Here is a 20,996-nt window from a genome sequence, read left to right on the forward strand (position 1 = left end):
AGTTGTATCTCAGGCTTGAGCTTGGGCTCTGAAGCCCATCCCCCTTCCTAGATTTTCAGATGGAAGCTATTTTTAACCAAAGATCTTGCATGAAGCTATTGATTCTCTAACCTTGTAAGGTATGTAGCATTTTTCAGCTTGATTCTTACCAATGCTAGTTTTTAATTTTAAATGTTACTTGTAAATTTAAATTCTTGTTCATAGATGAGTATAATTCTGATTCCTAACAGCTTTTAGAATAAACTTAAGATAAGGGAGGGAAAGTTGGCTAGATTGTCGGGCTCAACCGGTAGTGATCAATGGCTCCATGTCTAGTTGGCAGCCGGTATCAAGTGGAGTGCCCCAAGGGTCGGTCCTGGGGCCGGTTTTGTTCAATATCTTCATAAATGATCTGGAGGATGGTGTGGATTGCACCCTTAGCAAGTTTGTAGATGACACTAAACTGGGAGGAGAGGTAGATACGCTGGAGGGTAGGGATAGGATACAGAGGGCCCTAGACAAATGAGAGGATTGGGCCAAAAGAAATCTGATGAGGTTCAAGAAGGACAAGTGCAGAGTCCTGAATTTAGGATGGAAGAATCCCATGCACCGCTACAGACTAGGGACCAAATGGCTCGGCAGCAGTTCTGCAGAAAAGGACCTATGGGTGACAGTGGACGAGAAGCTGGATATGAGTCAACAGTGTGCTGTTGTTGCCAAGAAGGCCAATGGCATTTTGGGCTGTATAAGTAGGGGCATTGCCAGCAGATCGAGGGATGCGATCGTTCCCCTCTATTTGACATTGGTGAGGCCTTTTCTGGAGTACTGTGTCCAGTTTTGGCCCCCACACTACAAGAAGGATGTGGAAACATTGGAAAGCATCCAGCGGAGGGCAACAAAAATGATTGGGGGATTGGAACACATGCCTTATGAGGAGAGGCTGAGGGAACTGGGATTGTTTAGTCTGTGGAAGAGAAGAATGAGGGGGGATTTGATAGCTGCTTTCAACTACCTGAAAGGGGGTTCCAAAGAGGATGTATCTAGACTGTTCTCACTGGTAGCAGATGACAGAACAAGGAGTAATGGTCTCAAGTTGCAGTGGGGGAGGTTTAGGTTGGATATTAGGAAAAACTTTTTCACTAGGAGGGTGGTGAAACACTGGAATGTGTTACCTAGGGAGGTGGTGGAATCTCCTTCCTTAGATATTTTTAAGGTCAGGCTTGACAAAGCCTTGGCTGGGATGATTTAATTGGGGATTGGTCCTGCTTTGAGCAGGGGGTTGGACTAGATGACCTTCTGAGGTCCCTTCCAACCCTGATATTCTATGATTCTATGAAATGCAATATAAACTGTAATTACTGAATTGTGGAAGGTTGCACCTGCCAGTTTTTCCTTGTAAACCCAGATTTGCAGGGTTAAGTATTGTTCATTTGAAATTGAGGATTTTAAATTTAAACATAAGCTTAGAAACTGTCTGTGGATTGACATTTTATACACTGCCCGCTAAACCATTTTAATTTCTTGAACTTCAAAAATGTAATTATCAATACAGTTAGAGAGATAATGAAGTTCTTCAGGAGAGATCTTTTTGTAATGGGAATTTATTCTGTTTTTATAAACTATAGCTCACTTAACAGACATTTTCCCAAATACCACTCCTTTCCAGTTCCACATATGAAATTCAGGTCTTGTCCACTGCTATACAGCTCCACCTACCAGAGAGTGAGGAGGCAAAGAAGTTTGTCATGACTAGTCTCTGCAATGGTGGTTGGATGACCTCCACTTCTAGTGGGGCTTCTTCCCTGTGTAGACCATTTTGTGTCAAGACACCTGCCAGAACATTTTCAAAAGTGATGGTGATTTTGGATGACCAACTTGAGACTCTGTAACTGTGCCTGGTTTTTTTGGAGGCTGGGTGCTCAACACTTTCTGAAATATCAGAACCCGTGAAAGTGTCTGAAGTCAGGAACCTGAAATCATTTGCCATACTTAAAATTCTAAGCTCTTGTCTCCTCATTATTAATATGTTGAAACTGTTATTTTGGTCCTGTACATCTCTGAGAATCCTGCTCCAAGGGCTCGCATGTCGTGATCCGATGTGACAACTGCATAAATCAACTGATAGGCCAGCCAGAGCTTGTTGCTCAGGGCAGAAAACTTCAGTATATGTTTCAGTGATGTATCAAATCCTCTTTTAATCATTTCTTACCTGGAAAGAAAGGCTAATGGATTTGTAGGTTGGCTGAGCAGATGGCAGCTAATTTGCATAAATCTTTTCAGCATTTTGTTGCCTTCCAAGTTCTCTAAGTATTAGCTATATCACTGTGCCCCAGAGAGTGAAGCTTACTTATTGTAAATGGGCTTTCAATTCAACAGCTATATACATATTTGCTTTCTTGTGGGACTGAGGTAATCAAAATGTATACACTGCCCCATTTCACCCCTTAATTCAGAGATTTCTTGGGAAAGACAGGCCAAAAAAAGGAAGCAGGTGATATAGAAGCCGCATTAGATCAGGCAGTCTTAGTTGTTCAGGACCTCTACTGCATGACAATTCATATGTTCCTATTAACAGTTAATGCTAAGAGAGAAATGGAAGAGATGTGAAACCAAATCAGTCCCTAACTATTAGGGATCAGGAATGACACCTTCATTGGGGCAGATTACTGTGGAGACTTTTGTACTATTCTTTGAAGTATGTAGTTCTGGCAACTGTCAAAGATATGACATCAGAATAGGTCAACCACAGGTCTGATCCAGTATGACAGTTCTTATGACACATTGAGCTTGTTTCACTAGTGACTCCCACTTAATCTGGATCTTTTGCTATGATGCCTGTTATCGCTCGTTAGCCCTGCCAAACTTCATTGGATGGTTTATACTCTTGTATGCCTTAGGCATCTGAGAGACATCGTCACAAAAAGCTCTGAGTTCTTGTGTAGTGGTATGGACTATTCCACCTCAAAAGCTTACTCTTGGTTACAATGGATCTTCAGTAAACATGTTCAGGGAAATTTTCTTGTGAGTAAATATTGTTTCCAGCATGTTTTTAAATTATTTTTGGTTTCATTCAATAAATTAACACGTTTAAAAGTTGGTATTTTGTCTGCAGTCTGGCAAATTGGAATTCATGAGTTGGGCATGCATCCTAATGCCTTAGGTTGTCACTTTTTTTCTTTGAAGTCAAGATTTAAAGAAATGATGGGCTTAATTTTGCAAATTCCCTCATTTTATTGAATTGATATCTTAGGTGCAAAAGACAGAAACTACTTTTCCGTAACATGTAGAACAATAATTTTTCTGTATCTACTTTCTTCCATCTTTTATGGAGGAAAAAGAATATTGTGTGTAAGTGTTGTTTTTACCTCTGTCTGTTGCTGTTGCTGACATTAGGTTAAGAAAAGCTATGAAATATCTCGTTTTGAATCTCTGTGGGACACTAAATTAATTTCAGTCAATTTCCCTTGCAAGTCTTAATAGTCCCATATATAAAACAAATATTAGTTTGTTTGTTTAACTCTCGTAGATGGAGGACTAACATATGAAAAGTATCAGACGGGTAGCTGTCTTAGTCTGTATCCGCAAAAACAACAAGGAATCCGTGTGGCATCTTAGAGACTAACAAATTTATTTGGTCATAAACTTTTGTGGGCTATAACCCACTTCATCAGATGCATGGAGTGGAAAATACAGTAAGCAGGTATAAATATACAGCACATGAAAAGTTGGGAGTTGCCTTACCAAGTGGGGGGGTGAGAGCTAAAAAGGCCAATTCAATCAGGGTGAATGTGGCCCATTCCCAACAGTTGAGAAGAAGGAGTGAGTATCAACAGAGGGAAAATTACTTTTTGTTGTGACCCAGCCACTCCCAGTCTTTATTCAGGCCTAATTTGGTGGCGTCAAGTTTGCAAATTAATTCCAGTTCTGCAATTTCTCGTTGAAGTCTGTTTTTGAAGTTTTTTTTGTTAAAGAATGGCCACTTTTAAGTCTGTTATTGAGTGTCCAGGGAGATTGAAGTGCTCTCCTACTGGTTTTTGAACATTGCAGTTCTTGATGTCTGATTTGTGTCCATTTATTCTTGTGCACAGACACTGTCCAGTTTGGCCAGCGTACATGGCAGAGGAGCATTGCTGGCACATGATGGCAAATACCACATTAGTAGATGTGCAGGGGAACGAGCCCCTGATGGTGTGGCTGATGTGGTTAGGTCCTATGATGGTGTCCCTTGAATAGATATGCGGACAGAGTTGGCAATGGGGTTTGATGCAGGGATTGATTCCTGGGTTAGTGTTTTTGTTGTATGGTGTGTAGTTGCTGGTGAGTATTTGCTTCAGGTTGGGGGGCTGTCTGTAAGCGAGGACTGGCTTGTCTCCCAAGGTCTATGAGAGTGAGGGATCATCCTTCAGGATAGGTTGTAGATCCTTGATGTTGCGCTGGAGAGATTTTAGTTGGAGGCTGTAGGTGACCGCTAGTGGCGTTCTGTTACTTTATTTTTTTTGGACCTGTCCTGTAATAGGTGACTTCTGGGTACCCTTCTGGCTTTGTCACTCTGTTTCTTCACTTCAGCAGGTGGGTATTGTAGTTGTAAGAATGCTTGATAGAGATCCTGTAGATGTGTGTCTCTGTCTGAGGGATTGGAGCAAATGCAGTTGTATCTTAAGGCTTGGCTGTAGCCCATAGATCATGTGATGTGGTCTGAATGAAAGCTGGAGGCATGTAGGTAAGTTTAGCGGTTAGTAGGTTTCTGGTATAGGGTGGTGTTTATGTGACCATTGCTTATTTGCACTGTAATGTCCAGGAAGTGGATCTCTTGTGTGGACTGGTCCAGGCTGAGGTTGATGATGGGGTGGAAATTGTTGAAATCCTGGCGGAATTCCTCAGATTTTCTTCCCATGGGTCCAGATGATGAAGATGTCGTCAATGCAGTGCAAGTAGAGTAGGGGCACTAGGGGACGAGAGCTGAGGAAGCGTTGTTCTAAGTCAGCCATAAAAATGTTGGCATACTGTGGGGCCGTGCGGTATAGCAGTGCCGCTGACTTGAAGGTATAAATCGTCCCCAAATCTGAAATAGGTGTGGGTGAGGACAAAGTCTCAAAGTTCAGTAACTAGGTCTGCTGTGACATTATTGGGGATACCTGAAAAGTAGTGGTGTTGTAGCCATGTTGGTCCCAGGATGTTAGAGACACAAGGTGGGTGAGATAATATCTTTTATTGGACTTACACAGAGCTCTTCTTTAGGTCTGGGAAAAGTGCTCAGAATGTCAGCTAATTACAAGGTAGAACAGATTGTTTAGCATAAGTAGTTACCATGTATTTCAAGGGACCAATCCAGGTGAAGTAGCCTGTTAATACCTCACCAGTCACAGGGGGAGGTGGAAAAAAAAGGCTGTGGGGGTGTGTGTTAAGTGGGTTATATATTGTTGTAGTAACCCATAAATCCACTCTCTCTTGTTTTGCAGTTTCCTTTAAAAGTGGAGAGGTCACATATAGAAGTGTTCACGCACAGGTGAAAAGGCTGTTTAAGTCTTTTACATTTTTCTGTGTGAGTTCACTTGAGAGCATAATGATTGGTTTCACCAACAAAGTTGTTGTTGGGGCATTTAGTGCACTTGATGAGGTACAGCACTGGGACGTTCCCTTGCTGTTATATGGACCAGTGACCGAGGACTCCAATCCTCGACTCTGGGAGCCAGCCTCACCCTGCTCTGCTGTGAGAACCCCGACTCCCGGGATGTTCATGCACAGCCTCTGGCATGTAAGCTGCTCCCAGCTACTGCTGCTTGGATTGTGCAACAGGATGATACTAGCCAGCATCTGAGACGCAACCCTAGGAACCAGGCTTGTTATCCCAAGGGGGGTCTCTGCAAAGATAGATTTTAAGTGATAATAAGTCAAAGCACAACAAGTCAGATTTGGTCAAATGAAATAAAAACAAAATGCATTGTAAGCTGATCTTAACACTTAGATGCTTCTTACCAAAGGCTGGCTAGTTGCCCTTCAGCCAGGCTCTCCCCTTTGATCAGTGCTTCAGTCGCTTGGTGGTGATGTCTGTAGATGGAGGTGGAAGAGAGAGGAAGAGCGTGGCAAACGTCTCTCCCTTTTATCATGTTCTTCTTCCCTCCCTCCTGGCTTTGCTCCCACCCCCCACTTAAGGGTCAGGTGAGCATTACCTCATCGTAGTCCCTGACTGACCAAGGGAAGAGGGGTGACTCACTCGAGAGTCCAACAGATCTTTTGTTGCTGCCTAGGCCAGTGTCCTTTGTTCCTGTGAAGCTGGGCTGGGTATGTCCTGTACATGCCCTGATGAGGTGTGACCTGCCCCTCTGTTTCTGGAGAGTTTTGCCTGGGCTTGTTTTAAGCCATGAGGACACATTTTCAACCTCATAGCTATATACGTGAAATTACCATCTGTAATATAACAACAATGCTCAGTGCATCATGAGCCTTCCGAAGAAACCTGACATGGCAAACTTTGCATTGGATACCACACAATCATATTATAAGGATGAACATGGGGGTGCTGGGTGTTCCCCCGAGATACAGTGTGTCACAACCACATGTTGCGATATGCATGTATAGGACCCATGGATCTTGAAAGGTTGTTGTGGGGCGGGCAGTGGGGTTTTGATCATTGTAGTAGTGGAGATATGTCTACAGGTTTTGCATCTGTTGTTCTGGCAGGGTCTGGTGTCACTTTGAATTGGTGTGTCCTGGTCTATGGGGAGCTTCTGGCTTGGAGAGGTTGGGGCCAGAAGAGGTGGTTCAGGAAAGATGTCTTTCAGCATGTGGTCCCCATTAAGGATGGGTTGTAATTTTTTGATAATACCTCATGTGGGTTCGTTCTCCCAGGCTGGCTTTGTGAGGGTTATGGAGTTGTAGTTGGTTCTGCTTTTTTTGTGGTTTGTTTTGTTGGATGGCTGTCCTCAGGTGGCTGAACCCATGGATCATCACACCTACTTTCACAGATCCAGTAATCACCCCAAACACACAAAGAAATCTGTTATCTACAGCCAGGCACTCTACCACAGAATAAGTGCCGAGGAGAAAGTCCAGGATATACACCTTAAAACACTTAAAATAGCCTTCACCAAACAATGACACTCTACCAGTGAAGTAGGTCACATCATGTAACAGGCCACCTAAATATTCTGAGAGAACCTGCTTCAATACAGAAATAAAACACTTTAATAAACACACTGCTAGTGGTCACCTACCACTCCATACTGGAATCCGTATGGATCTGACCTCTCAGTCTTCATCCTCAAAGAAAACCTGCACAACACCTTCAAAAAAACAAGCCTGAGAGCTTAATTTAATAACTTTTCTAGATACTAATATGCATGGACTGAATAGAGATACTGGATTTATGGGTTATTACAAAAATCTGTAACTCACTTAACACCCTCACCCCATTTCCCCCCCCCCCCCCAGCCCCTTTCCCGCTATGACTGGAGAGGTGTTAACAGGCCACTTCACCTTGAATAGTCCCTGGACATATGTGTTAACTACTTATGCTTAACAATCTGTTCCACCTTGTATTTAGCTGTGACACTCTTGAGTACATTTCCCAGACCTGAAGAAGAGCTCTGTGTAAGCTTGAAAGCTTGTCTCTCTCGCCAACAGAAGTTGGTCCAATATTACCTCATCTACCTTGCTCGTCTAATATGAAAAGCAGTCCTACACTATAGCCATTATCAAGCAAAACACATTTAGGTGTGAAAAATTAAAAAAGTCATTCTTATTATATTCTCATCCCTAGATGTAATACATTTCACATTGGAATTAGATTTCTTCAAACAAACCATCTGCTTCTAAAACACACACACAATAATTCCTGTCAATTATATTCTACAGTAGCTATGAGATGTCAGCATTAATAAATTGACAGTGAAATACAAGAAGATGCAAATTAATTTTCAGCTGAGAACAAGTATTAAACAGAATATTGTCAGTGTAGCTGTTCCACTCTTTCAGAACAGAGATTGGAAACCTCTGGCTGTTGTAACTGCACACTTGTTTCCTCAAGTTCATGAGGAGCCATTGCCTTAACCCCACTTCTGTTTCTTGTGACTACTGTGGAAAGAGAACTTGGAACCCTTTATCTTTTTCTTTTTGGTCAATTTTTTTCTTGGTAGATAATCGCTTAATATTGGTGGTGGTTTCATTTTACTGTTGTTGAAGTTTTATGGTAATGTTAGTCCTGTCCCACTATGTGGTCTAGACACACACAAACAAAATGAGATAAGACTGAATAAATGAGTAAGGACAGGAGTGTGGATTTGTACTGACAGTCTACTCAGAGCTAGAATTGCTAGGTAAGTAGCCTTTCTTCTTCTAGTGGTGGTCCCTTTATGTATTGTAAACTCTGGTGCACCTGCATGCAATGTGCTGGAGCTGGAAGATTTTTTTGTAGCAGTCTGTTGACCCGCGTGTGTCGCATGTTTTGCCTTGTGTCTCAGGCGAGGTTATATTAGGTTGTGTGGATCGACGCCTCTTCAGTTCCCTCTTACAGCCTCCTGGCCAGAGTCTGAATCCCTGTTCCTTCATGATAATAGCTTGACTGCAAGACCATTTTCATCCATTTGTATATAGTTCTTCTTTGTTTTTTTTCTTCTTCAGTTAGCTGTAAATAGTTGTTAGTATAGTGTACTTAGTTAATCTTCATTGGACAAGAGACAGTGCTTCTGCACCCTCCTGGAGGAGGGTTGCCTGGTGGCCAGGATGGGGGTCCATGCAGCCATGGATACTGCGGATACATACTCCCATTGCCTCACCACATGTGTGGTCATGCGCAGCAACTTTGGCCGCAATCCAGCAGCTTCCCACAGGAGGTCAAAACCACAAAACAGGACCTCCCCTTTGACGAGGAGAAGCACATCTCCACCAAGGCAGATGAGTCCCTTCACTCCCTGAACTACTCGAGGGAGAAACTCTGGTCCCTTGGGATCCATACCCCATCACACACAGCAGCGACATCCCTTCTATCCCTGGCAGTATGCATAATATCCACCCTACTACTGCTGGCAACAAGAATTCCTGCGGAAGCGACACTGTCCACAGTGCCCCCAGGCTGCGTCCCCTGCCATGACCATCTTCTGCATCTTGATCCACCAACAGCCCAAGGCTCAGTTTTGACTCACAAGTCGAGTGCTCTGAACCCTCCCTGTCACCACTCTGGTCCCCCCAGTTGTCTCTGGGGGCCGTCCTGCCCTCTTCGCCCACAATTGTGGCAATATCGCCATGGATGGTTGGGTGCACCACAGATACTCTATTGAATTCCTTGTTTTCTTTCCCACATGGGGCACCCCTCAGACGCTTACTGGGGATCCTTCCTATCACTGCCTCCTACAAGAAGTGGCGCCCTTGTAGCAATGGGCATCATGGAGCATCCAGATATCTTCAAGTCCTGCGGGAGCTCATTTTGTCCATTTGCAGATAATGCTCTACATCTTAATGAGAAGCTATCTTAGAAGCAATTTCTTGTTAATCCAGCTCAGTGTTCAGAGATCATATTTGTCACGTTATTCCTCTTCACTCATTTTACAGAAAAAATCCTTTTATCTTGCTGTTGTCTCCACTTATCGGAAAGAGGAGGCAGAAACTGTCCATCACCCTTGTTACACCTCCTTCATATGAGTCTGAAACTTTGGCTGTTGTCCCTAAAGAACAGTAGAACACCAGGATTGTGATATCGTCACAAATGAATTCATAAAAGGAGTAGGAGATACCTTTGATCAAACAAAATTACTAGGAGGGAATTTTCCCTGGTAATACCTCACTCCTTTCCTCCTTCCAATCCATGGTACTGTGCTGATGTGGGAAGCGGTAAGACAGGAGGGTGGACATATTTGCTATCTACAAGAGAGTACTTGTCTACAAAAGAGAGGTGCCCAAGAGGAATGAGTTGTAGCTTATCAGGCAGAAATGAATTGGGGAGGAATTTTTTATTTTTCAGTTTATTGATCACAGTTGTATCTGGGTGAATGTCCAAATTTTTAAGAACAATACAAAATTAATTACTTTGAAAGGGAGATCCTTAAATCTAGAATTTATCTATTAAAGCTCCTTCCCTCATCCTCCTACAAAAACTTGAGAGAAGCTGGGCTTTACCCAGTACTCTGAAGGTCACCAGACTGTCCTTGTCTGTTAAATATAGTGGGCTGGTGTGCTGTAAAGCAAAGATCCGTTATTTTCTCTGGTCCCTGTACTGTGCAAAGTAGTGTTAAATGTTTGATGAACTGACCACTTGTGAGGAATCATTTACAGCAGTGATCTCCAACTTTTTTTTATGCCCAAGATCACTTTTTGAATCTTAGGGCAACCCAGGATCTACCCTGCCCCTTCCCCGAGGCCCCACCCTGCTCACTCCATTGCTCGCTCTCCCCCACCCTTACTTACATTCTCTGGGTAGAGGGTTGGGGTTCAGGCTCTGGGCTGGGGCCGAGGTGTTCGCAGCGTGGGAGGAGGCTCTGGGCTGAGTCTGGGGCAGGGGGTTGGGGTGCATGAGAGGTGCAAGCTCAAGGAGGGAGTTTGGGTGAAGGAGGGGGCTCCAGGCTGGGGCAGAGTATTGAGGTGCAGGAGGGGTACAGGGTGCTGGCTCTGGGAGGGGGGTCAGGGCTGAGGCAGGGTGTGGGGTGCAGGAGGGGGTATGGGGTGGTAGCTCTGGGAGGGGTCTGGGGCTTGGGGTGCAGGAGGGGGTTTGAGGTGTTGGCTCTGGGAGGGAGCTCAGGGTGGGGTTTCAGGTTCAAGAGGAGGTTTGGGGTGCAGAAGGGGGTATGGGGTGCTGGTTCCAGGAGGGGGCTGAGGATTGGGGTGTGGCCTCCTGCCGGGCAGCACTTACCTCTGGCGGCTCCCGGTTGGAGGCAGATGTGGCGAGGCTAAGGCAGGCTTCCTGCCTACCCTGGCCCCACACCGCTCCTGGAAGGGGCCAACGCGCACCTGCAGCCTGAGCGCTACCCCCTCTGTAAGCATCGCCCCCACAGCTCTCCCGGCCAGTGGGAGCTGTGGGGTTTGCAGGCAGGAGCAGTGTATGGCGGGAGACCCCTGTCCGGCTGCGGGGCCTCGCTGGCTGCTTCCGGGACCGGTGTGGGGCCAGGGTAGGCGGGGAGCCTGCCTTAGCGGCAGCCACGCTACAATTCCAGAGATTGCAATTGACTGGGATATCCTCTAGGATTGACTAGTCAACTGCGATCAACTGGTTGGTTACTACAGATTTACAGTATACAGTAGCTACGCTATGTGCTATTATGAATAAGTAACCTTTTCCTTATGAAGATGCTCCCAGTCAAACTATCACTGTTTGTTTTATGTAGTTATATGCTTTTTTTGTGGTGCTCATCACTGTAGTTTCTGAGCATCTTGTAAACATTAATGAATATATAGATGGGGAACTGAGGCATTGAAAGATTAACGGTATGTCTACATTAGTGCATGAGAAGCCAGGGTGTGATGTATAGTACACTAGCCTGCTGTGCAATAAGTTTCCATGTGGACCCTACTACCAAACAATAGTGCAGTTTAACGTACTGCTTATTATTTGAAATGGCAGTGTCAAAAATGCACCATAAACTTTTAGTGCATGGTAGCCAGGTCCACATGGAGGTTTACTGCCTGGCAGACTCGTGTCTATACATTGTCTACTGCTATGCATTCACACCCTGGGTTGCTGCACACGGTTTCAGTATCGATAAGCCCTAAATAGTTTGTCCAAGATCACACGAGGAGTCAGTGGCAGAATTAGGAGTTGAGCTGAGATCTGCGTTGCAGTTCAGTTTCTGAATAGTACATCAGAAGAGAGAAAGTTGTTCACTAGACGTCACCGTCTGCATATTACTGTAACATTTTTAATACTTAACATTTTCTTCCAGCAATTTATTAATGTATAAATGTTTGTTATATTTAGCTAGTTATATAAAGTCACTAATTGTTTTGATAATGGGTACTTAATGTCCTTTGGTGTAGTATTGAAACTTTTTATTAACGCAAAGTTACAGTAAAACGTTAACATATTATATCATACATTACTTACTATTTATGCAGGATCAGGTTAATATTCAAAGAACCTGTCTTGCTGGATAAGAAGCTCTCCTCCTTTATAGTACACTAAAAAGGGTGGCCAAATTTCTAAATACTTATCCTCTTTTTGGAGCTTCTATTGTGTATGTACTTGGTATGACATCTTTTCCATTACAAAGACAGTCCATATTTTACTAGCCCACAATTTCATAAGAGAAGTCACATTTTTCCACTACAAAGTAAATAAATTGTCTTTCTGTTTAAAATGTACATCCTTTATTGGAGCATTAAGTAAACAGGTCGGGGGATCTCTGGGAAGCTGGTATTTTTTTTATAAGATGAATCTGTTTAATTATCTCTTCCCCAAACTGTCTAATTCCTGGACACAACCACCATATGTCTGAGTATGTTCTTCTTTCCCCACAACTCTTCAAACAAGGTGCCTCCCCAGGAGCAAAACTCTGGGGGATCTTAACTGCAGTCAAATGCCATCTATACAGTAATTTATAAAATTTTTCTTTGAGTTACATAAATTGAAGATGTACATTCTTTCCCATATGGAGACCCATTCATCCAGATCAATTTCGTTGTCTCAGGACTTATACACACTAGTGCTTACTTCGGTATAACTTAAGTCGCTCAAGGATGTGAAAAAGCCATCCCCCTGAGTGATGTAAGTGACACCGACCTAAGCACTGGTGTGGAAGAAGCTCTCCTGCTGACTTACCTACTGCTGCTTCAGGAGGTGGAGTAATTATGCCAACTGGAGAGCTCTCCAGTATGTATAGCTCTCTAGAATGTATAGCATAGAGCATCTGCACTACAGCTGTTCAGCTACATCGGTACCCTTTGTTTTTGATGATTCCATATGAATTTTAATAGCACATCCTGTCATGTCAAGGATACCAATAGGGATGAACTGAAATAAAAATCATCACTGTAGTATTTTGGCGAACTTCAGAGCTCACTTGGCATAGCACATAATTGGCGTAATATGTCATATTTAGTTCCTCTGTTGTGTAGTTGGCCAACTGAATTGTTGTTTGTTTATTTTAGAAATCCATTTACTTGGTATTGTTTATTGCTAATTATCCAAACTTGAACATAATTAATTGCTAGTGAGATCGTAAAATAAATTCATATAAATTATCTCAATACCACATTTATAGTAAACATAATGAAATATATTCATTTTTTTCCTATCATTTTCTATGTCAGTTTAATGCTTATGAAAGAGAGGAACTAATAGTGCTCAGAGCTGTGCATGGTGTTTGCCAGTGCTATGCACAACCCCCCACAAATATCTTCCAGGGTAAATTAATCCTGACTTGTGTCCCTAATATTCTAGTTCTGAAGTACTCTAAATTGGTGATTGTTAATCAGGGCTCCGGGACCCCCCCGGGGGAGGGGGGATGGAAAGCCGTGAGCAGGTGTCAGGGATCTCACAAAATAAACCAGAGAGCAGGGCCAGCATTAGACTCACTGGGGCCCAGGGCAGAAACCTGAATTCTGAGCCCCGGTACGCATGGCTGAAGCCAGCCCTGAGCACTTTAGCTTTGCATAGCCCCCAGCGGTGTGGGGCCTGGGGAATTACTCTGCTTACTACTCACTAGCCCTGTCATTTAATCTACTGAAAAACAGTTGTTGTGGCGTGGGTGAGCTGTGAAATTTTTATAATAGGTTGTGCCGGGGAGGGAACACAGAAGGAAAAAGGTTAAGAACCCCTGCTCTAAATATTGGTCAGCTACAGCAAGTGGCATGAACATCTTTCTCTGTATTTTGATTTCTAATTATGAAGCAGAACCTCCAGTTAAAACAAACAAAAACCCAACCAAAACCCAAATAAAAAGCCCCCTCCCCCCTAACCCCCAAACTGCAGACACTTTGAAATAGTGACTGATTTAGCTTTGGGATTGGTTTTGTCATATTTTCATGATAAGATGAGGTGCTGAGCGTGTCCTATTTCCTTGTTGGGGCGACTATGTGATTCAGTACTGTATGAAGATTACTTTAGTTCACTTTTAGGCTGCGCTTCAGAGAGGGAGAAACATATTTTATGCTGCTTGTAATTTGATGTCAGTCATCCAATTATTTTTATTGCTGTTGTTTTCAATAAAGTTTATATTTTGGTTTCCTGGGTAAACATGTTTTTCTTTCACAGGGTGTCATCAGCCCTGCTCAGTCCTGTCAGCATTAATTTATTTTTTCATGATTTAATACCAAATATTTTCACACATTTAAACAGAAAATGAAAAGAAATAAACTGCACATGGTATATAGCATATATGGTACTAGTTAGTTTTAAATTTAAAACTTACTGCTTATTGTGCATATGCTTATATATAATATATACATTTTTAATATAGAAAAGCTGTATGGTGAGTTCCTGAGTTGGAAACTAGAAGACACACTCTCCCAGTTTCCCCTAAAACCTGGGAAGATTGCAACCTTTAATGTAAACATTAAAGTGAAGCTAGACTTCTCCTGTCAAGAAAACCTTCTGCAAGACCTCAGTGATGGTAAGTTACAAATAGGCTTGGCATAATGTGATTTATATTTTGTTTTCCATTTGATTGCTAATATCAGTTTATTTTTAAGCATTATTTTAAATTTTTATCTATTTTAAATTCTCATAGTTGTGGAAAATTATAGGAGGGATCAGACACTATGGGGGTCAAACAATACTTATTTAATGATAGCAGACCTTGAGATTCAAGAAGTTACAACTTTATAACTGGTTTCAGAGTAGCAGCAATGTTAGTCTATATCCGCAAAAAGAAAAGGAGTACTTGTGGCACCTTAAAGACGAACAAATTTATTTGAGCATAAGCTTTCATGAGCTACAGCTCACTTAATCGGATGCATGCAGTGGAAAATACAGTGGGGGGATTTATATACACAGAGAACATGAAACAATGGGTGTTACCATACACACTGTAGCAAGAGTGATCAGGTAAGATGAGCTGTTACCAGCAGGAGAGCGGAGGGGGGGTGTGGGGAGGAACCTTTTGTAGTGATAATCAAGGTGGGCCATTTTCCAGCAGTTGACAAGAACGTCTGAGGAATGGGGGGAGTGGGGGAATAAACATGGGGAAATAGTTTTACTTTGTGTAACAACACATCCACTCCCAGTCTCTATTCAAGCCTAAGTTAATTGTATCCAGTTTGCAAATTAATTCCAATTCAGCAGTCTCTCGTTGGAGTCTGTTTTTGAAGGTTATTTGTTGAAGAATTGCCACTTTTAGATCTGTAATCGAGTGACCATGGATTTGGATTTTTTGACCATGGGATGGTGTTCCAAGAAGGAGGAGTGCTAGGCAGAGATGGGTTCCACCTAATGAAGAGAGGGAGGAGCATCTTTGGAAGAAGGCTGGCTAACCTAGTGAGGAGGGCTTTAAACTAGGTTCACTGGGGGAAGGAGAACAAAGCCCTGAGGTAAGTGGGGACGTGGGATACCGGGAGGAAGCATGAGCAGGAGAACGCGAAAGGGGAGGGCTCCTGCCTCATACTAAGAAAGCAGGACAAACAGCAAGTTATCTCAAGTGCCTATACACAAATGCAAGAAGCCTGGGAAACAAGCAGGGAGAACTGGAAGTCCTGGCACAGTCAAGGAATTATGATGTGATTGGAATAAGAGAGACTTGGTGGGATAACTCACATGACGGGAGCACTGTCATGGATAGATATAAACTGTTCAGGAAGGACAGGCAGGGCAGAAAAGGTGGGGGAGTTGCATTGTACGTAAGAGAGCAGTATGACTGCTCAGAGCTCCAGTATGAAACTGCAGAAAAGCCTGAGAGTCTCTGGATTAAGTTTAGAAGTGTGAGCAACAAGGGTGATGTCGTGGTGGGAGTCTGCTATAGACCACCGGATCGGGGATGAGGTGGACGAGGCTTTCTTCCGGCAACTCACGGAAGTTACTAGATCGCAGGCCCTGGTTCTCATGGGAGACTTCAGTCACCCTGATATCTGCTGGGAGAGCAATACAGCGGTGCACAGACAATCCAGGAAGTTTTTGGAAAGTGTAGGGGCCAATTTCCTGGTGCAAGTGCTGGAGGAACCAACTAGGGGCAGAGCTCTTCTTGACCTGCTGCTCACAAACCGGGAAGAATTAGTAGGGGAAATAAAAGTGGATGGGAACCTGGGAGGCAGTGACCATGAGATTGTCGAGTTCAGGATCCTGACACAGGGAAGAAAGGAGAGCAGCAGAATATAGACCCTGGACTTCAGAAAAGCAGATTTTGACTCCCTCAGGGAACTGATGGGCAGGATCCCCTGGGAGAATAACATGAGGGGGAAAGGAGTCCAGGAGAGCTGGCTGTATTTTAAAGAATTCTTATTGAGTTTACAGGGACAAACCATCCCGCTGTGTAGAAAGAATAGTAAATACGGCAGGCGACCAGCTTGGCTTAACAGTGAAATCCTTGCCGATCTTAAACGCAAAAAAGAAGCTTACAAGAAGTGGAAGATTGGACAAATGACCAGGGAAGAGTATAAAAATATTGCTCGGGCATGCAGGAGTGAAATCAGGAAGGCCAAATCACACTTGGAGTTGCAGCTAGCAAGAGATGTTAAGAGTAACAAGAAGGGTTTCTGGAGGTATGTTAGCAACAAGAAGAAAGTCAAGGAAAGTGTGAGCCCCTTCCTGAATGAGGGAGGCAACCTAGTGACAGAGGATGTGGAAAAAGCTAATGTACTCAATGCTTTTTTTTGCCTCTGTCTTCACGAACAAGGTCAGCTCCCAGCCTACTGCACTGGGCAGCACAGCATGGGGAGGAGGTGAGCAGCCCTCTGTGGAGAAAAAAGTGGTTCGGGACTATTTAGAAAAGCTGGACGAGCACAAGTCCATGAGGCTGGATGCGCTGCATCCGAGAGTGCTAAAGAAGTTGGCTGAAGTTGGCGTTTTAAGGTCAGGCTTGACAAAGCCCTGACTGGGATGATTTGATTGGGGATTGGTCCTGCTTTGAGCAGGGGGTTGGACTAGATGACCTCCTGAGGTCCCTTCCAACCCTGATATTCTATGGTTCTATGTGTGATTGCAGCGCCATTGGCCATTATCTTGGAAAACTCAAGGCAATCGGGGGAGGTCCTGGACAACTGGAAAAAGGCTAATGTAGTGCCCATCTTTAAAAAAGGGAAGGAGGAGGATCCTGGGAACTACAGGCCAGTCAGCCTCACCTCAGTCCCTGGAAAAATCATGGAGCAGGTCCTCAAAGAATCAATTCTGAAGCACTTAGAGGAGAGGAAAGTGATAAGGAACAGTCAGCATGGATTCACCAAGGGCAAGTCATGCCTGACTAATCTAATTGCCTTCTATGATGAGATAACTGGCTCTGTGGATGAGGGGAAAGCAGTGGACGTGTTGTTCCTTGACTTTAGCAAAACTTTTGACACGGTCTCCCACAGCGTTCTTGCCAGTAAGTTAAAGAAGTACGGGCTGGACGAATGGACGATAAGGTGGATAGAAAGCTGGCTAGATTGTCGGGCTCAACGGGTAGTGATCAATGGCTCCATGTCTAGTTGGCAGCCGGTATCAAGTGGAGTGCCCCAAGGGTCGGTCCTGGGGCCGGTTTTGTTCAATATCTTCATAAATGATCTGGAGGATGGTGTGGATTGCACCCTTAGCAAGTTTGCAGATGATACTAAACTGGGAGGAGAGGTAGATACGCTGGAGGGTAGGGATAGGATGCAGAGGGCCCTAGACAAATTGGAGGATTGGGCCAAAAGAAATCTGATGAGGTTCAAGAAGGACAAGTGCAGAGTCCTGAATTTAGGGTGGAAGAATCCCATGCACCGCTACAGATTAGGGACCGAATGGCTCTGCAGCAGTTCTGCAGAAAAGGACCTAGGGGTTACAGGGGACGAGAAGCTGGATATGAGTCAACAGTGTGGCCTTGTTGCCAAGAAGGCCAATGGCATTTTGGGCTGTATAAGTAGGGGCATTGCCAGCAGATCGAGGGATGCGATCGTTCCCCTCTATTCTACGTTGGTGAGGCCTCATCTGGAGTACTGTGTCCAGTTTTGGCCCCCACACTACAAGAAGGATGTGGAAACATTGGAAAGCATCCAGCGGAGGACAACAAAAATGATTAGGGGACTGGAACACATGAGTTATGAGGAGAGGCTGAGGGAACTGGGGATGTTTAGTCTATGGAAGAGAAGAATGAGGGGGGATTTGATAGCTGCTTTCAACTACCTGAAGGGGGGTTCCAAAGGGATGGATCTAGACTGTTCTCAGTGGTAGCAGATGACAGGAGGAGGAGTAATGGTCTCAAGTTGCAGTGGGAGAAGTTCAGGTTGGATATTAGGAAAAACTTTTTCTCTAGGAGGATGGTGAAACACTGGAATGCATCACCTAGGGAGGCATTGGAATCTCCTTCCTCAGAAGTTTTTAAGGTCAGGCTTGACAAAGCCCTGGCTGGGATGATTTAGTTGGGGATTGGTCCTGCTTTGAGCAGGGGGTTGGACTAGATGACCTCCTGAGGTCCCTTCCAACTCTGATATTCTATGACCACAGAGATTGAAGTGTTCTCCGACTGGTTTTTGAACGTTATAATTCTTGATGTCTGATTTGTGTCCATTTATTCTTTTACGTAGAGACTGTCCAGTTTGGCCAGTGTACATGGCAGAGGGGCATTGCTGGCACATGATGGCATATATCACATTGGTAGATGTGCAGGTGAAGGAGCCTCTGATAGTGTGGCTGATGTGATTAGGCCCTATGATGGTGTCCCCGGAATAGATATATGGACACGGTTGGCAACGGGCTTTGTTGCAAGGTTAGGTTCCTGGGTTAATGGTTCTGTTGTGTGGTGTGTGGTTGCTGGTGAGTATTTGCTTCAGGTTGGGGGGGCTGTCTGTAAGCAAGGACTGGCCTGTCTCCCAAGATCTGTGAGAGTGAGAGGTCATCCTTCAGGATAGGTTGCAGATCCTTGATGATGCGTTGGAGAGGTTTTAGTTGGGGGCTGAAGGTGATGGCTAGTGGAGTTCTGTTGTTTTCTTTTTTAGGCCTGTCCTGTAGTAGGTGACTTCTGGGAACTTCTCTGGCTCTATCAGTCTGTTTCTTCACTTCAGCAGGTGGGTATTGTAGTTGTAAGAACTCTTGATAGAGATCTTGTAGGTGTTTGTCTCTGTCTGAGGGGTTGGAGCAAATGCGGTTGTATCGTAGAGCTTGGCTGTAGGCAATGAATCGTATGGTGTGGTCTGGATGAAAGCTGGAGGCATGTAGGTAGGAATAGCAGTCAGTAGGTTTCCGGTATAGGGTGATGTTTATTTGACCATCGCTTATTAGCACCGTAGTGTCCAGGAAGTGTATCTCTTGTGTGGACTGGTCCAGGCTGAGGTTGATGGTGGGATGGAAATTGTTGAAATCATGGTGGAATTCCTCAAGGGCTTCTTTTCCATGGGTCCAGATGATGAAGATGTCATCAATATTGCGCAAGTATGGGCATTGGGGACGAGAGCTGAGGAAGCGTTGTTCTAAGTCAGCCATAAAAATGTTGGCTTACTGTGGGGCCACCCTCACTCTCAGAGATCTTGGGAGAGAGGCTAGTCCTTGCTTCCAGACAGCCCCCCCAACCTGAAGCAAATACTCACTAGCAACCACACACCACACTACAGAACCACTAACCCAGGAACCTATCCTTGCAACAAAGCTTGTTGCCAACTGTGTCCATATATCTATTCAGGGGACACCATCATAGGGTCTAATCACATCAGCCATGCTATCAGAGGGTTGTTCACCTGCACATCTACCAATGTGATATATGCCATCATGTGCCAGCAATGCCCCTCTGCCATGTACACTGGCCAAACTGGATAGTCTCTACGTAAAAGTAAGTGGACACAAATCAGATGTCAAGAATTATAACATTCAAAAACCAGTCGGAGAACACTTCAATCTCTCTGGTCACTGGATTTGAGGCCTAAAGGTTGCAATATTAGAAAAAAAAGACTTCAAAACCAGACTCCAACGAGAGACTGCTGAATTGGAATTAATTTGCAAACTGGATACAGTTAACTTTGGCTTGAATAAAGACTGGGAGTGGATGTGTCGTTACACAAAGTAAAACTATTTCCCCACATTTATTCCCCCCCCCCTTCCCCACTGTTCCTCAGACGTTCTTGTCAACTGCTGGAAATGGCCCACCTTGATTATCACTACAAAAGGTTTTTTCCGCCCCCCCGGTCTCCTGCTGGTAATAGCTCATCTTACCTGATCACTCTTGTTACAGTGTGTATGGTAACACCCATTGTTTCATGTTCTCTGTGTATATAAGTCTCCCCACTGTATTTTCCACTGCATGCCTCCGATGAAGTGAGCTGTAGCTTACAAAAGCTTACACTCAAATAAATTTGTTTAACTTTATAACCATTAAAACACACTGTCTACATTGCCTGTCAAAATATACAAAGTAAATATCCTTGAATCAAGCTCTAAGTTCTAAAGCAGTATTTTTCTTTCTTTTCATATCTTTAAATTTCATTTATTATAGATGGACATTTTTTGTTGTTGTTTTGTGTGTACAGTGAAATTGACCTTTACTGTCATTTACTGATGAAAATCTAATTCTTCCAAGCCTAGTTACAAACTCCTCTTCTGCTTGTGTTTTATTTTGGCAAACATTTCTGCGTGACCTCCATATGATGATCTTTGTTTCAAAACTGGAGGGTGGAACTGATATCTATTTTCAAATTTGTATCATGTAGCCTTTAGGGATACATCTTCAACATATGTGGGATTTAATGTGGAGCCCCTGTGGCTAGTGACATGAGGAGCATGGCCCAAACTCTTCTTGTCATGCTCAGGATTTACCCTTACGTCATAAAATCATTGAAATGTAGGACTGGAAGGGACCTCGATAGGTCACCTCGTCCAGTCCTCTGTATGGAGGCAGGACTAAGTATTATCTAGACCAGGGGTCTCAAACTCCAATGACCATGAGGGCCAAATGAGGACTAGTACATTAGCCCGAGGGCTGCATCACTGACCACTGCCCTAC

At 44.0% G+C, this 20,996-nt stretch overlaps 1 protein-coding gene across 4 annotated transcripts in view; it reads left to right on the plus strand.

Annotated features, from left to right (window-relative positions):
• Nucleotides 1-20,996, plus strand: part of TRAPPC9 (trafficking protein particle complex subunit 9) — an 806,604-nt gene that overhangs the window by 148,651 nt on the left and 636,957 nt on the right. For all 4 annotated transcript variants that reach the window (XM_074943804.1, XM_074943805.1, XM_074943807.1 and 1 more), the window contains one exon: nucleotides 14,361-14,513. In XM_074943804.1, coding sequence (XP_074799905.1) covers nucleotides 14,361-14,513 — 153 coding nt within the window. The remainder of the gene's footprint in view (nucleotides 1-14,360; nucleotides 14,514-20,996) is intronic.

The sequence above is a fragment of the Natator depressus genome, chromosome 2 (genome assembly GCF_965152275.1).
Source record: "Natator depressus isolate rNatDep1 chromosome 2, rNatDep2.hap1, whole genome shotgun sequence".
Taxonomy (NCBI): Eukaryota; Metazoa; Chordata; order Testudines; family Cheloniidae; genus Natator; species Natator depressus.